The sequence below is a fragment of the Microcaecilia unicolor genome, chromosome 2 (assembly GCF_901765095.1).
Source record: "Microcaecilia unicolor chromosome 2, aMicUni1.1, whole genome shotgun sequence".
Taxonomy (NCBI): Eukaryota; Metazoa; Chordata; class Amphibia; order Gymnophiona; family Siphonopidae; genus Microcaecilia; species Microcaecilia unicolor.
Window position 1 is genome coordinate 264,452,364 of NC_044032.1, and position 18,363 is coordinate 264,470,726.

The following is an 18,363-nucleotide window of genomic DNA, read 5'->3' on the forward strand; positions in this document are numbered from 1 at the left end:
TCCTCCCCCCACTCCAATAGGGCTAACTGACTTAGATAATGGTGGTTTTTTTTCTTCAGCCTTAAGCATTTAGGGAGTATGGTGGAACGGATTCCAGTTGAGGTGAAAGGCAGACACGGAGTAAAGCAAACTAAGCCACTCTTCCCTGCTTCCTGTGTCGTCCCCCCCCCCCCCCCCCCCAAAGCAGAATGGGCTTTGTTTCCAGCATCATGTCTCCGTTGTCTAAACAGAATGATCCATGGCAATCTCCTGTCCTTAACTCCCCCCTCCAGCTACCATATGCCTCTGAGCTGCAATAACATAGGAGACCTCTCAGACCAGTATATTTGTTTCACTTTCCAGTTAGTCAAGCCGAGTCACACAAGGCTCCATTTTATGGAGGCGGGGCTGGTGGTTGGGAGGCGGGGATAGTGCTGGGCAGACTTGTATGGTCTGTACCAGAGCCAGTGGTTGGGAGGCGAGGATAGTGCTGGGCAGACTTATACGGTCTGTGCCAGAGCCGGTGGTTGGGAGGCGGGGCTGGTGGTTGGGAGGCGGGGATAGTGCTGGGCAGAATTATACAGTCTGTGCCCTGAAGAGCACAGGTACAAATCAAAGTAGGGTATACACAAAAAGTAGCAAATATGAGTTATCTTGTTGGGCAGACTGGATGGACTGTGCAGGTCATTTTCTGCCGTCATTTATGTTATGGCCAACCACATTTTCCAAGTGCTGGACAGTTAAGATCTCTGCCAGTATACAAACAGAACTGTGGAACACACAAATATGACTTAAAAGTGCAGGTCACAACTATAATAGACAGGTATTAGAGGGAAAGAATAATTATATGACAACAAGAGTGGCTGCCCAGCCACAGTCTTTCTTAATGTAATATCATCAGGTACTTGGGCTATGAGGCTGTTTTCTCTCTCTATAAAAACACTCCTCTGGTTTGCTTCCAACCCTCAAATTATCATAGGGTCTGACAAGCTCTACAGGGTCTGTTCTGTTATCTGCATCCTCTCATTTTAACTATTTTGTTCTATCCCCTGAGCTCAATGATTTGCAAGATGCAGGGCAAAGAGACCAATATTTTCAAGAATTCATAACAAGATTCTGGGCATAAGATAACCTCGGCCTTCACTCATGGGGCAGTTGGCAGTTGTGTGCTTAGATAAAAATAAAACTTTTTTTCTTTTGCAGCATAACTTACACAATCTCTCCCTACTCTCTCTGGCACAGAATGTCCTTTTAGAGGAACAACGTTCATACAGAGGCCAAGTGGCACAGGAGGAAGGAAACAAATCAGATTAATGCAGACAACTAAAATCCACAACAAACAGCAACTGGCAAAAGGGGAAAAAAAAAGTCAAACTTGTGTAATACAAACTGCTGGCTCAGTTAGAGAACAGGATTCAATTCTTGTCACGCATGACACATTTATGCCATTGAAGCAGCAATCAAAAAATGAACAGTATTAAGCAATACTATTAACTTCTAAGAAAGATTTGAAAGAACTCTCGCTGCACCAGGCTTTACTTGGTTGTGTTTAAAGATTTCTTTGGACTCTTTGCCGGAACTGTATATTATTGCTTTTGTATGTTTGTTTTGTTGCTTTGATTGTGCACATTTTATGTGGATAGGGGCGGATTAAAAATAATAAAATTTTCAATAGTGAGTGAACCATCATCCCTTTATGAGCACTCATCAATCCATGTATGGCAAAAGACAACCTGCAGTCAATGTTCCTATCTATCTGGTTGGGAGACCTCCAGCTCCCTTCTATCTACTTGGCACCAAATCCAACTATTTATTAGTCTGAACTGCACATAACCCTGTAGTTTCACAGGCCCAACCTACAAGACACCTGGTTTTTGGGCATATAGATAGGAATTGGAGGTTCCTTAACCAGGAGCATTGCTTGCAGTCCAATATTAGTCTGTCATGTGACAAGAACACAGAGCAAACCCAAGCTTGCTGCTATTTTCATTCTGGCAAAGGGAGGGAAAAATAAAATCAGCTCCTCATTCCAAACATATAACACATACCTCCAAAACAAAATGGAGTACCAACCTATTGGTTAGAGCAGCAGGCTGAGAACCAGGAAGCCTGGGTTTAAATCCCACTGACACTCCTTGTGACCATGGGCAATCACTTAGCCCTCTACTACTTCAAGTAAAAAGACTGAGTTGTAAGGAAACAAAAAAAATACACAGCACACCTGTATGTTACTCACCTTGAGCTACTACTGAAAAGGTGTGAGCTAAATCTAAATAAATAAATTTATTCAAGAGTGACTTAAATCAAACACAAGGGAGTGCCACAAAGGCTCTAATTTCCCTAATACAAGCTAAGCCAATCCAAGATCAATACCCACAAAATGCAGTGGAAGTAGAACTTAGCCTGGTCAAAGAATTCTAGACAACACACAATCATCTGGTAACCATGTAGATTGTCTTCCAATCACTTACAGCCACACAGAACTGAGGCACAGAGAAGGCCAGGGGACCAAACTCACCGATACATCCTTGTACAGGTGGATAGGATCATACTCAATGTCATTAGTGACAAAAAAGTCATTGGCAACAGCCAAAAGAGTCATCTCAGGGAGGGAGAAGATGTCCATGAACTGCTTCACTGCAGGGCCCTGCAGAAGACATAAAAACAGCCTGGCATCAGTGGGGGCCATCATATTTGCTTGCCTGGATAATGACAGATTGCTTTAGAGGCAGACCAAATTTCGTTTTCGGATTCAGCGCTGAAACAGATTAGAAATTCGGGTTCCGGCTGAAAATGCCTGAGCATTTTCGGTTGGAACTGAAAATGTGATTCCTGCCCCCGCTGCTAGCCCCTCCCTCCCCCAGCTGCCCACCAACTTCCCCTCCCCGGGCCTACCTGGTCTAGTGGCTTCTTCAGGTCAAGAGCACCCCACATTCCTCCTGTCCCCAGTAACTCCATTCTCCAAATGATGGAGGAGACTGCCATGGTGGCCATTTTGGAATAGAGAATAGCATAAGCACGAGCAAGTCCTGGCTGCCATTCTGGAGTATGGAGCAACCGGGGGGGCAGGAACAATGCAGGATGTTCCTGCCCCCCCCCCCCCCCACCGAAGAAGCCACTAGACCACCAGGGCCTTTAGAAAGTAGGCCCAGGGAGGGTGGATGGAGTTTCTGGGTGGCCCAGGGGTTATAGGGCGGGTTTATTTCTCAGGGTGGTGGGAGGCGGGTGGTGGCAGGAGGGGGGGGGGGCCACGGTCCCAGCTTTGTTTTTGGTTCCAGCCAAAACCAAGCAGTGGATTTCCGCCACAGATTCAGTTTCGGTTAAAACCAAACCACTGGTTTTGGTTGGCATCTAGACTACTTCTTCCAAATAGCAGAAGCATCATCGCTACCATATTTTGGTACTGTATCATGTAATGTCAGACACAAATCGATATAAGTATATAACAAGGGGAACCTACAATTGAGTTTGGTTATAGATAAGCTAATGCAAGGAAAATGATGTTACTCATCTGTAGCAGGTGTTCTCCAAGGATAGCAGGACATATATTGCCACATATGGACAATGTCATCTGATAGAGCCCAGCACGGACGTTAACCAGCATTCCAGGACTTTTTGAAGCTTTTTGTAGTGCTGTATTGCACATGCATAGGTGTCTTTTCACCCGACATGCATGGGTGCCTCCCGCCTGACATGAAAGCGCAGGGCCAGCAGTACAGTAAAAGGAATACAACTCCTACAAGAAGAGGAAGGGTTTGTGGCAATATGTGCCCTGCTGTCCTCGGAGAAATCCTAGTACAGGCGAGCAGCTTTGCTTTCTCCAAGGACAAACAGGATATCATTTACCACACATGGGAACCCCTAGTTACCAAGCTCACCAAAAAGAGCAAACAACAGAAAATAGGGACTTGCAACAGTCGAGGCCAACAAGGAACCAATTAACCTAGAACATATATACAAACCTGTTACGCTGGTGCAGCCTGGAACAAAGTGGAGCTGGATTCTAGACTCCAAACAAATTCTGCAGAACTGTATATCCAAACCAACTATCACACTGGGAAACCTGCTCTAGGCAGTAGCAAGATGTGAATGTCTGAACTGAAGTCCACATCACAGCTTTGCAAATCTCCTCAATGAAGGCTGAACTCAAGTGGGCTACCGATGCAACCATGAACCTCACACCATGAGTTGTGATATGACCCTCTAAAGTTAGCCCAACCTGGGCAAAGTAAAGGAGATGCAATTTGCTAGCCAATTGTCTAAAGTTTGTTTGCCAATGCAGTGCTGACAGGGTGCTCCACTCCCGCTCATTGTGGGCAATTTGGCGGAAGTTGTCATCAATTTAGAGCATACCCTTCTCCCTGGACTATTTGAAAAAACCACCAGTTACAGGTTACAAGATGCCATTTTGCTTGAAAAAACGTTTAGGCGTCTGGGACAGCTACTTTTATTGCAGCTATGCTCTAGGAGTCAGTCAAAAGCTCGTCCCCTGCTTTGACTGGGGAGTTGGCTGGGCCTTCTGGGGTGGGGTGGAGTCCTTGGGATTGCTGGGTAGGGCAGGCCAGGGAAGTGCATCTATGCCTTTGAGAGATTAGGATCTCCTTTGGGCACCGCCTGAAAACCTCTGAGAAGTGGAGGTTGCAGAAGGAGTGGGCTGAGAGAGAGACTTCGTGGTATCAGTTCTTTCCTTAATGAGACCAGCTATCACTTCCACTTTGTCCCCAAATAGCTTGTCATCTCAGCAAGGAATGTCCAACAGGTTTTCCTGAATCACTGGCTCTAAGTCTGAGACAAGCAGCCAGGCAATGCATGCCAATACCTAAAGCGGAAACCCTGGACGCCACATCAAAACCAAACATCATAGGTTGTCTCAGCCCAGTGCTTTCGACATTCCTTCTGCTTGGCAACTAACGCACAGAGTTCTGCAGCCTTGTCTGAGGGCATAAGAACATAAGAATAGCCATTGTGAGTCAGACCAGTGGTCGATCTAGTCCAGTATCCTGCTTCCAGCAGTGGCCAGTTCAGATCACAAGTACCTGACAGGATCCCAAAGAGTAGCAAGATTCATGTTTTTGATCCCAGGAACATGCAGTAGTCCATCTCAATAGAAGACTATGGACCTTTCCTTCAGGAACTTGTTCAAACCTCTTTTAAACCCAGATACACTAACCACTGATACCACATCCTCTGGCAACGAGTTCCAGAGCTTAAACTATTCTTTGAGGGAAAAAATATTTCCTCCTGTTTGTTTTAAAAGTAGTACAAGTACTTCCTCGAGTGTCCCCTAGCCTTTGTACTTTTTGAAAGGGTAAAAAAATATCAATTTACATTTACCCATTCTACATTACTTAGGCCCTGTTTACTAAGTTGTGCAAACTTTTTAATGCACACTAAAAATTATCATGCGCTAATACTAGAGACACCCAAAGGAATATAATGGGTGTGCTCTACTGTTAGTACATGTTAATTTTCAGCGTGCGCTAAAGAGTCAGTACGCCTGCAGCGCAGCCTAGTAAACAGGGCCCCCTGTAGACCCTCTATCATATCCCCCGCTCAGCTATCTCTTTTCCAAGCTAAAGAGTCCCCAACCTCTAAGCCTTTCCTCATATGAGAGGAGTTCCAGCCCCTTAATCATTTTGGTCGCCCTTCTTTGAACCTTTTCTAATTCTGTTATATCTTTTTAAAGATACTGTGACCAGAACTGCACAGATACTCAAGGCATGGTGCGCATTATGGATTGATACGGAGGCATTATTTTATTTTGTTACATTTATCCCATATTTTCCCAGTAAAGACCGAGACAAAGAATTCATTCAGTCTCTCTGCTATGCCCCTTTTACTCCATGATGATCTAACAGTCCCCATGGATTCCTTTACAGGCTTTCTGCTTCTGATATACCTCAGAGGTTCTTCATGTTCTCTTGTGGCCTTCTTTATTGATGTACAATTATGAAGTCAAATTTGATCATGTTATGATCACTGTTTCCCAGCGGACCCAACACCATTACCTCTTATCATGCATTCCACTAAGAACGAGATGTAAAATAACTCCCTCTCTTATCAGTTCCTGGACCAATTGCTCCAAGAAACAATCACTTATTACATCTAGGAATTTTACCTCCCTAGTGATCTCCGATATGGCATTTAACCAGTCAATATTGGGGTAAAGTCACCCAAATGTTCCCATATTTGCTACATTTTTAATTTCTGTTAATATACCTTCATCTGTCTGAGTGTTCTGACCTGGTGAACAGTAGTATAGCTCTACGCATATAGTCTTCCCCTTCACACAAGGAATTTCTACCCATAAGGATTCCACATTGCTGTTTTATGCAGAATTTTTATTTTGTTTTATTCGATTCTCTAACATACTGCGCAACCCCCTTCCGATTTGATCCGCGCTATCGTTGCGATAGAATTTATACCCTTTTGTAAGACAGTGTCCCACTGATTGTCCTCCTTCTACCAGATCTCTGAGATACCCATTATATCTATCTCTTCATTTAGTGTTATATACTCTTAATCTTCCTATCTTATTTTTTAGGCTTCTAGCATTTGTATACAGACAATTCAGTATGGTTTTTTTTCCTTGCATCTACAAGCTGTTTAGAAGTTGACAGGGATAATTTGCAACCTTTGCTCTGTTCTACCCTTAAACACTCCTAGATTTCTTTTACCTTTGTTGAAACCCCTCTACTGGGATTTCCTAAATGCTCTGTTATAATAGTATCCTTCAAGGATACCTCACTCCAAACCATAAAGTTGGAAAACTCCACTACACTGTGCACCAAGTTATGCATATAGATACTCATATAGAGCTGATAGGAATGAATGCGGAACACAAGCATAGAGCCCTGATAAACCTTCCCCACAAAAGGTTCTTGCATCTTGCCCCTTGGGTGCTGAAGAATGGGTCCTATAACTCTTAGTTTTTCTGAACATACTAGCCAACTTCCCAAAATGATTGGGTGTGCTAAACCCAACAGAAGCTACTCTTCCATGGACACAATAAAGGAGTTTTCTCAGTATTGTGGGTGCTCAAATCATCCACAGAATTGGTACCTATGCTTTTGAAGGTGGATCTGACTACCACAGAATGGTGTGGCAGCTGTTGCTTTTTGAATATGAAAGCCTTTTATAAATAGAGTCTGCCTTCTGAGGTACAGACTGCACAGAAAGGGCTTTCCCAGTTCCTCATCTGTGCTGCACAAAGGATGCCTTGTGCACAAGCACTGTCATGGCTTCCCTAGGAGGATCCTCATATTGAAGGACATCCAACATCTCGACTCTGGGCTCGTCCTCAACCTCCAAATACAGGATGGTCTTAGCCATCTCCCTCAAACAAAACTGACAAAGGACTAGTGGGGACTTTCTTTTCCTGAGGCAGGGAGGGGTATGACTGTAGACCAAGGGAGCCGCCCTACAAGACCTCCCCCTCTGGTTCATCCTCAGATACCCAAGAGAGGTCCAAGTCAGACTCTGTGAAATACTCCTCCTCAGTAGGCTGAGTCTGTGTCCATCTCGGTCTACTGGACTCACACCCCACTCTAGCAAGAGTGCCAAAGGACAGGTCTCTTCCTGGACACCGGGGAGCTGGAGAGGAACACAGTCTCTTCTGATGCAGCACCCACTGAGGCACTGGTGTCGAACAGGTGAGGAGAGAGCACAGGCCTCCAGGACAGGCTGGAGCGGAGCCATGGTCAGCAGCAATGCCCTCAAAACTTCAATGTCGCACTGAGCCAAGATCTACTCCCACTCCTCCAGCAAGAGGGCCTAGAGACTCTCCTTGAGGGCAGGCACCGGCAAAGGTGGGGCTGGTGTCAGTATGGGGACAACTTGTGAAGATGATGGAGCTAAATTGGAGGACGAACATCAGCACTGAACCCACAGAGGGAGGAGTGGTCCTCTCAGTGTCAACACTTCTCAGGTACCGGTGGTATCCAAGACCCAGAAATTCGACACTGTGCTTCAAGCAGGACCAAGTTCGGTGCTCCTTTACCTTCGCACAGTGCACAACATCGGGATCCCTCAGTGCTGAGGACGATGTTGAATCCTCGATGTCAAGTTCGATGGGACCCTACTGGTGCCCTATGTCAGTCAAGGCCAAGGGAAGACCTCCTGGATGTCCCCAGTGTCCTATGCAGCTCCAGCGACCATGGGGACCAATGCCTCCAATGACAAATGGAACAGACTTAGAAACACAAAAAGGTTTCTTACGTTGGCATCTTGACTTCTTTTGGTTCTTATCTGCATTTTAGAACATTTAGAGGTCTTGTGGTCAGGTTCTAGGCACAGCAAGCACCAATTGTTAGAGTCAATCATAGAGATGACTTTGCTGCACCGAGATTAAAACCACTGGGAAATTTAAAAGGTCAGCGAAGCAAAACCAAACAGCTCAATTTTTTAAAATTATTTAAATAAGAGATACCCAACCGACGCTCAGGCCTAAGAGGACCAACGGCTGTGCAAAAACATAAAAACTTAAACAGGCCAACAAACTAAGAAAATTAAAAGTGGGATAAGGACCAACAATAGTAAACATAAGAAAATGGGTCCCACATATCACGAAGGCACAAAAATCTCAAAATACACACTGAGAGCTAGAATGATGGGTAGTGTCTGTGTTGGGCTCCACTGGATGATGTCACCCATATGTGGCAAATGTTGCCCTGCTTATCCTTGGAGAATAACATTTACAAAGACTGAGACAAGGAATGAATTGTTGCAATCCATCTCTTCACACGGCCCTAAGAGAGAGAATGGTACAAAGCTCCCTTACCTTGCCATAGAACCCGCTGACCTGGTGAAGTGGTATGTGGTGTGTTCCCTGGTACAGCTCTGTTACCTCCTCATCTGGGACCGGCTTCAGACCCCTGGTGAACAGGGAGGACGAAGAGCAGAGATCGGTTACTAATATTCCCAGACTAAAAGCGGGAACACACCACAGCTAACAAAATATCTTCCCTTTTTTTTTTTGTTTGTAGGACAAAAATACAATAAAATCAGACAGCTGTTTGATAAGTTTCACTTTAGTTTGTGGTGTTTAACGTGTTCTCTTCCTTAAACAAGGATAATACACGAGAAAACCAGCTCCACTAGGAAACTCAACAGGCTGTGTGAAGACAAGAAAAACTACTGAATAACCTGCTTCTGTGTGAGGGGGGGGGGGGGAGAGAAAATCCTCTCACTAATTAATCACTAATTGTTCATGCAGCCCTGTTATAAACATTTGAAAACCTTTTCAATCATCTTTCTGCCGAGGGGAAAACACCTATGAAACTTCCCCTTCCCTTCTTTGACTATCTGACTAGTAATCAAAATGAAGTCAGTGGAGAGAACTCACCGATAAACAGTTCCTAGCTGAATGTAATGGAATGCATCGATCTTCATGAGCAAGCCCTGGAAAATTTTCAAAATACAGAAGAATAAACATACATGAAGGGAAAATGAAGTTGCATACTGTAACTGGGCATTTTCTGATAGCAGTTCGCCAAATTCAAAGGTCACTTGATTACACTCAGCACCATATGAACAGATTCTTCAAATATGTTCTGAAAAGAACAGAAAAAAAATCATTGCTCATGCACAGTGATGCTCATGTTGCCACAGTCTCTTCCGAAGAGAAGGTAGATAGTTTGTGTAACGAGTGAATTGCTGTCAGAGAACACTTCCTCAGGATAAAACACAAATAATCACAGTTTATTATTTCAAACAATATTTATACTCCTCTCTTCCAACAATTATCCACAGCTTTTTCTAAGGAGAAGCAGTTCACTGACACACACATCCAGATTGTCTTCAACAAAAACAAGGAAAAGTGGGCAGGATATATTGTTTTGTTGAGTAAAAAAAAATCTATGTTGCAATTACTTTTGCTTAAACAAGAAAAAAATGGATTTTCAAAAGGCGTTTGACAAGGTTCCTCACGAAAGGCTACAGAGGAAATTGGAGGGTCATGGGATAGGAGGAAAAGTCCTATTGTGGATTAAAACTGGTTGAAGGATAGGAAACAGAGAGGTTAAATGGGCAGTATTCACAATGGAGAAGGGTAGTTAGTGGGGTTCCGCAGGGGACTGTGCTAGGACCGCTGCTTTTTAATATATTTATAAATGATTTAGAGATGGGAGTAACTAGCAGGTAATTAAATTTGCTGACGACACAAAGCTATTCAAAGTCATTAACTCGCGACAGGACTGTGAAAAATTACAGAAGGATCTTACGAGACTGGGAGAATGGGTGGCTAAATGGCAGATGATGTTTAATGTGAGCAAGTGCAAGGTGATGCATGTGGGAAAAAAGAACCCGAATTATAGCTACGTCATGCAAGGTTCCACGTTAGGAGTTACGGACCAAGAAAGGGATCTGGGTGTCGTCGTCGATAATACACTGAAACCTTCTGCTCAGTGTGCTGCTGCGGCTGGAAAGCGAATAGAATGTTGGGTATTATTAGGAAAGGTATGGAAAACAGGTGTGAGGATGTTATAATGCCGTATCGCTCCATGGTGCGACCGCACCTTGAGTATTGTGTTCAATTCTGGTCGCCGATCAAAAAAAAAAAAAAAAAAAAAAAAAAAAAAAAAAAAAAAAAAAAAAAAACATCTCAAGAAAGATATAGGAATTGGAAAAGGTGCAGCGAAGGGCGACTAAAATGATAGCGGGGATGGGACGACTTCCCTATGAAGAAAGACTAAGGAGGCTAGGGCTTTTCAGCTTGGAGAAGAGACGGCTGAGGGGTGACATGATAGAGGTATATAAAATAATGAGTGGAGTGGAACAGGTGGATGTGAAGCGTCTGTTCACGCTTTCCAAAAATACTAGGACTAGGGGACATGCGATGAAACTACAGTGTAGTAAATTTAAAACAAATCGGAGAAAATGTTTCTTCACTCAATGCGTAATTAAACTCTGGAATTTGTTGCCAGAGAACGTGGTGAAGGCAGTTAGCTTGGCAGAGTTTAAAAGGGGGTTAGACGGTTTCCTAAAGGTCAAGTCCATAAACCACTACTAAATGGACTTGGGAAAAATCCACAATTCTGGGAATAACATGTATAGAATGTTTGTACGTTTGGGAAGCTTGCCAGGTGCCCTTGGCCTGGATTGGCCGCTGTCGTGGACAGGATGCTGGGCTCGATGGACCCTTGGTCTTTTCCCAGTGTGGCATTACTTATGTACTTATGTTCTCCAAGAGGGATACAATAGCAAAGTTACTTAACTGTAGTAGGTGTTCTCCAAGGACAGCAGACATATATTCTCAAATGTGGGGTGATATCATCTATGGAGCCCAGTACGGACACTGCCACAGTGCAGAGTCCTCACCGCACTATGAGCGGGTGCATTCCTACAGGACACAAGCACAGGACCAGCAGTATAATACTAAAGCTAAGACGACGATAACAAGGGGAGGCAGGAGGGATGTGAGAATATGCCTGCTGTCCTCAGAGAACACCTGCTACAGGTTAACTTTGCTTTCTTCGAGGACAAGTAGGCATAATATTCTCACACGTGGGACTCACTAGCTGCCAGGCTCACAATTACAATAATGAACTTGGCAACTAAGGAGAAAGTGAGCATGGTGGAAAAAAATATAGTTTGGAGGGCGGAGTTGACATTCAAGTAGTAAAAAGATTTTGAAGGATTGCTTGTCCAAATTGGCTATCCTCCCTAGAGTGCTGCTCCAGATAGTAGCGAGCAATGAAGGTGTGGGTAGAAGAAAACCATGTTACTGCCTTGCAAATTTCTTCAATGGAGGCAGAGTGGAATGGGCTACTGAAGTTGCTATGGCTCTTGCATTGTCAGCAGTGACTCGGCCATGAAGGGTTAGCCCAGTCTGAGCATACGTGTAGAAGACAGTCAACCAGCCAAATCGAGACAGTTCCCTTAATCTGTTAGGGTCGAAGGATTTCCTATGAGGCTTTGTACATTCCAGATAACATGCTAGAGCATGCTTGCAGTCTAAGGTGTGCAGTGCTGCTTCTCCAGGATGAGAGTTTGGCTTAGGGAAGAAGATGAAGTACAATGGACCGATTGAGGTGGAACTCTGTTACCACTTTAGGAAGGAATTTGGGGTAGGTTCAGAGAATGACCCTGTCATGGTAGAACCTGTTTAAGGTGGGTCTGCCACAAGGGCTTGAAGTTTACTTACTCTTCTGGCAGGAGTAAGTGTTATTAAGAACAGTACTTTAGTTCAGTGAGGAACTGCAGAGAACAGGAATGGAGTGGTTCAAATGGAGGTTTCATGAGAGCTGTGAGGAATCATCTTCGACTCCTCCCTCTCCTTCTCTGCGCATATCCAGCAGATAGCCAAGACCTGTCGCTTCTTCCTCTTTAACATCAGCAAAATTTGCCCTTTCCTCTCTGAACACACCACCCGAACTCTTGTCCACGCTCTCATTACCTCTCGCCTTGACTACTGCAACTTACTCCTCACCGGCCTCCCACTTAGCCATCTATCCCCCTTCAATCCGTTCAGAACTCTGCTGCACGTCTTATATTCCGCCAGAACCGATATACTCATATCACCCCTCTCCTCAGGTCACTTCACTGGCTTCCGATCAAATACCGCATTCAGTTCAAGCTTCTCCTTCTTACCTACAAATGCACTCAGTCTGCTGCCCCTCACTACCTCTCTACCCTCATCCCCTTACGTTCCTACCCGAAACCTCCGTTCACAGGACAAATCCCTCCTCAGTACCCTTCTCCACCACCGCCAACTCCAGGCTCCGCTCATTCTGCCTCGCCTCACCCTATGCTTGGAACAAACTTCCTGAGCCCTTACGCCAAGCCCCCTCCTGCCCATCTTCAAGTCTTTGCTTAAAGCCCACCTCTTCAATGCTGCTTTCGGCACCTAACTCTTACCTTTCAGGTAATCTAGACTGCCCCTATCGGACTGACTGTTCACTTGTCCTTTAGATTGTAAGCTCTTTGAGCAGGGACTGTCCTTCTATGTTAAATTGTACAGCGCTGCGTAACCCTAGTAGCGCTTTAGAAATGTTAAGTAGTAGTAGTAGTAATTACATTAAAATACCCAGTGTATCTGAATGTAATTCACCTTGAGCTACTACTGAAAAAGATGTGAGCAAAATCTAAATAAATAAATAAACAAACAAACAGGATCCCATGCTACCTGAGGTGGTCTGATAAGAGGTTTGGTATGAAGTCTTTCATGAACCTGTATCAAGGGATGAACCTAGAGTGAAAAGTGCTAATGGCACTCAAGTATACTCTGACTTACTTTTGAGGCCAGAATCAGAAAGATGGAGGAGTTACTCCATAAGGGTAGGAAGAGAGCACCTAGTAGGGTTGAGTGCTCTGGCTGTACATCAAAGGGAAAATCTTCTCCACCTGAAAAAGTAACATTTCTGCATAAAAGTTTTCCTAGAGGATAGGAGTATCCTAGAGACACCATCTGGAAGATTTAAGGTAGATAAATCTATGTTGTCAAAACCCACGCCATCAGGGCTACAGAGTGTGTGTGTGTGTGTGTGTGTAGGGGGGTCTATTAGTGTTAGAAAGGGATTCAACATCAACGGCTCCTTGGACAATAACTCTAGGAGGGAACCAAATCTGACATGGCCAGTAGCAGTGCTGTATAGTAACTAAGTAAATGTAACTAGTTACTGTACTTCAGTAAAAGTAACAAATTATCCTGTACTTTTTTACAAGTAAAACTAAACTTTTACTTAAGTAATAATGTAACTGAGTAAAAGTAGTAAAAATTGGTGACATCTGATGCTTGCAGTTACTACTACTACTTAACATTTCTAAAGCGCTACTAGGGTTACGCAGCGCTGTACAGTTTAGCATAGAAGGACGGTCCCTGCTCAAGGAGATGCTTGCAGTTAAAAGTAAAAGTGGAAGCAAGATGCAAATGATGATTCCACAGCAAACCAAATGAAACAGAAAACAGGATTTTGCTATTGCAAACCTTGTCGCAAGCATTGGATTATCTTATCTTAAATGTTGCTGTTCAGTGAATATAGCCTATAAGGACAGTGGAGGTGCCTGTGGTTGTTGAACTGGTTACTTGTCTCCCGCCAAGCAGGACAGTGATGAGTTCAGTCACTTTGAAGAAGATGAAATTGAAGCTGATTGCAATTCTTGGTGAACAGACATATGTCTATCACAGACTACTGGTCATCCCATGGAAAATTTTACATTGGGGTGCTTACCCAACCTACCATGGAGCCATCCATATGGAGGACTTTGTGATGTGGAAGGGCTGAAATGGAAGTCCCCAAATGAGATTCTAGGAAAACATCCACCACTGTAGAGTGGCATAGCTGTGGAATAACTCAAATATGGACAGACAGCAAACCAGTGGCTTCAGATCACTATGAGAAGAGAGTCCACTGAGGTATTCGGAAGTGAAGCTGAGCCAATGGGTGTTGCATAAACTGTTGAAGCCATGTGGATGAGTAGGTGGAGCATCTGACAAGCAGATACTTGGGTGGATTCGGAAACCTGAGCAGAGATGCATTATGTTGTCTACCCTCAGTTGAGGAAGGAAGTCTTGACCTTGAGCATTGTCCAGGAGAGCCCTGATGACCTGCAAGGTCTGAACTGGTTGAAGATGTGATTTGGGGTAATTTCTCACAAAGCTGAGGAGCTCCAGAAGATGTATGGCAGACAGAATTGAAGTATGTGCTGACTCTTGGGAGGCTGCTTTGATTAACCAGTCGTCGAGGTAGGGGAAGACATGCATGTCACATTAGCAGGGTGTTGCAGCTACCACTATCAGGCATTTTGTGAAGACCAGAGGACCCGAAGCCAAGCCAAATTGTAAGACTTTGTATTGATAATTCAAAGTGCCAAAGCGGAAATGTAGAAACTTCCTGTGTGCTGGGAGAATAGGTATGAGAGTTTATGCTTCCTTAAGTTCTAGACAGCACATCCAGTCATTGAGTTGTATCATGGGGAAAAGTGATCCTAGGGAAACCATACAAAATTTTTCTTTGAGTAAGAATTTGTTTAAATCTTGTAGGTTGATAATTGTTTTACTCCTCCCATCTTATTTGGTATGAGTGTATCACAAGTAAAATTCTCAACCCCTCAATGATGGAACTGGTTCTATTGCATTCTGTGGAAAGGAGGGCAGAAAACCTCCTCAAGTACTAATCATTTGGAGGAAGTTGAAGCAAGACACTTGGTGGTTGGTCAGAAGATCTCTTTTCCCCCCCCCAACAAAGAGCATAACCGTGCTGGATGATACGTAGCACCTAATGGTCGGAGGGTATGAGCAGCCACCTTTCTTGAAAGAGGATCAGTCTGCCTCCTATCAGTAGGCTGCTTGGCACAGACAACTGGACAGTGGCAATGCTCTCTTGGAAGAAGTCAAAAACTGGGTTGTTTACGTTGAGAATGGGTCTGTGACTTCGGTCCTCACTGCTACCTTGGATGTGACTGCTGGGATGTAGTCCTTTGAGGTTGAGGAGCAGCAGGACTATAACTATGCTTAGATGTATAGTAATTAGAGCACTGAAATCCTACCACAAACCTAAAGAGGAGGCAGAAGGATGGACTGGGAGAGTGTTAATAGTATCTGTGTGTTTTTCAATTAGGTTGGCCACTTCTTCGACTTTGTCGCCTAATAAGTTGTCTCCACAACAAAGAACATCTGTTAAGCACTCCTGGATGGCAGATTTGAGGTTAGTAACTCAGCCAGGAAAGACGTCGTATTGCTACTCCTAAGGCAGATGTGTGAGAAGATACGTCAAAAGCATTAAAGGCTTGTCTTGCCAGATATTTACGATAATCCAGATGCTTCTTGTGAAGTTTGAGGAACTCATCAGCCTTTTCAGGAGAAAGGAAGTTGCAAAGGAGAGAGAACTCTGTATTAGAGACTTTAAGCAAATTGTGGAATAAAGTTGAAATGCACTTGGTTAGCATAGAGGCTTGAAATGTTCTTCTGCCAAAAGAGTCTAATGTTCTAGCTTCTCTGTCTGAAGGAGCAGAAACCTGAGATCTCACACTGTGAGTACGCTTCAAAGCAGATTCCACAACTAAGGAATGATGGGGTAACTGCATTTTTCCAAACCTAGTGCATTTCTCTATCCTGTATATTGCATCGATTTTCTTTGGAGCAATTTGAACTGCTAGTGGAGTCTCCCAGTTTTTGATCAGAGCATCCCTTACAACTGTATGAAGGGGAACAATGATTCCATCTCTAGGAGGAGAGTCATAATCTAGTAAATCAAGCAGCTCTGAACGAGGCTCCTCTTCAGTCTCCATTTGAAAAGTATTGTCTGGGCCATCTCACAGACAAACCCAGGAAAGGATATACTTTCTGGAGAAGACTTGCGTCTCTCAGGTGGCGGAGAAGGGTCAGATGCTATGCCATAGCTGGGAGGTCCTGTGGGTCTTGCTTCATCTCCCACGAGAAGTCTGAGTCCAACACTTTAAAGTACTCCTCTTGGGAAGTACGTGGACAAGTGTGTCGACTAAAGCTCTGGCTCTGCGTGGAACAACATCAAGGAAGATGTGTCTCCAAGACTGGAGAAAGTTCCTCTGCTGATGTTGACGCATGCATCAGTCAAGATCATGGTGCCCCTGATGATTGATGGCAAGCTGGATTGCAGGACCTCTCCCGTGACTGTCTCTTTGATGTATCCATGTGCTGGGTTGAGGCTGGCAAGCACCCTATAAGTCTGAATAGACTGTGTATACACTAGCCCTGAGAGTCCTCCTTGAGCATAGCCTGGATTTCCTCCTGTAGAGTACTGGTTGGGAAAGTGGTGTGGAGGCCGTCTGAGTTATAGCCTGTGCAGGCGTGGGACTTGAGGACCTTGCTGGCTCTCATTGAGAAATAAGTTGAAGGCCTGGGAAAGAGATCTCGGTACTGAGCTCACTGAAGCTGCTTGGAGGTTAAAAAAGCCTCCATTTGTGTTCTCATTAAAGAGAATGCATACAAGATACTAAGCAGATGGTACTATACGCCGGACAAAATAAAAACAATGTACCCGAGTGCGACAGATACTTGTTGGAGATGTGAGAAGGGAAGGGAACTTACTTTCATATGGTGGGATTGTCAGGTATTACAGGGGTTTTGGGAAGAGGTAACTAGCCTTCTAACAAAGGCGGTGGGTGCCTTGGTGCCTTGTGATCCTAAGTGGTGTTTGCTGGGATGGGGAAATAGAAGGGGAAAGAAATGGCAGTGTAGAATTAAGTGTATGGGTCTGGCAGCAGCGAAAACAACTGTGGCTTTGAAGTGGAAACAAACAAGGGGCCCCATGGGAAAGGACTGGGTTGAGAAGCTTAAAACGGTGGTTGCCATGGAAAGATGACAGATAAGCGTAGAGGGCGTTTTAATTCCTCTGCTGAAGAATGGAAGCATATAGAGGTTATCATGGCTGAAATCCAAGGGAAATAGGCGGGTTAAATCAAACCATAACGGAGGAAGGAGAGGGGGGGGTAAGGGGGGAGGGAGGATGGCGGGATAAGTGGAAGGGAGGGGATGGATTTATGAAACTTGTTTACTTAAATGTACTTTTGAATGTTGTGGGAGCTTATTGCTCCAGAATGCTGTTAACATGGTTGTTAAATAAAATTTATAAAACAAAAAAAAAGAGAAATAAGTTGCAGAGAAGGAGAGTGGTCACTGGGGCATGGACAATTCCATGCATAGAGGATGTTGATGCAGGGGTGTCAGCACTAAGCCTGGAGGGAGAACAATGGCAATGCTTCTTAAGTTTATTATGCTGCAGCAGCACCAACAATGAGGAGGTGGAGACCTTAACGTGGTCACAGTACCGAGTATAATGCTGGACATTATCAATGCTGCTTCAGTGTCCCAATGTGGATACCGATGTCGGTTCCAAGTCCAGTGCCAAATCTCCTGCCATGCTTGATGACAAATCAAAGTTTTCAAGCTGGACTCTGCAGGATTTAAGTGTCCTAGTTTGCATGCGCAGAGGTCACACTGTACACTGAACATCCCCATTTAGGGGGGGGTCCGTATCTGAAATGGTCCTAAAGCCACTTGACACTCTTACTGACTTGAATAGAAAATGGCCAACGCACGATCAAAAGGCTGAATGACTCGGAGAGTAATTCTGTACCTAAAAATGGTCAATGCTCCCCAGCCAAAAAAGGCCTCAGAGGCCAAAAAAATAATAATAATTAAAAAAATCAATAAGGTAATAAATTAATAAAAGAAAGGAAAAATATGAGAAAAAAGTCCCAAAAAAGGGAAGGCACAAAAATGGAAATAAGTTTGATGTGCTGAGGAGACTGCTGGCCCCGCGCTTGAGTGTCAGGTGGGAAGGCACCAGCACATGGGGGCACTGCACCAAAGTTTTAAAGTGACAGTGAATTATGGCAGTGTACACACCGGGCTCAATGGATGATGTCTCGCCCATGTGAGAATATCATGTCAGCTTTTTCTTAAAG

The 18,363-nt window shown here is 44.3% G+C and overlaps 1 protein-coding gene across 1 annotated transcript in view; it reads right to left on the reverse strand.

Moving 5' to 3' along the window:
- Positions 1 to 18,363, reverse strand: part of NT5DC2 (5'-nucleotidase domain containing 2) — a 139,047-nt gene that overhangs the window by 28,377 nt on the left and 92,307 nt on the right. The window contains exons 4-6 of the mRNA XM_030194102.1: positions 9,323 to 9,378; positions 8,759 to 8,852; positions 2,498 to 2,626 (exon numbers count right to left, since the gene is read on the reverse strand). Coding sequence (XP_030049962.1) covers positions 2,498 to 2,626; positions 8,759 to 8,852; positions 9,323 to 9,378 — 279 coding nt within the window. The remainder of the gene's footprint in view (positions 1 to 2,497; positions 2,627 to 8,758; positions 8,853 to 9,322; positions 9,379 to 18,363) is intronic.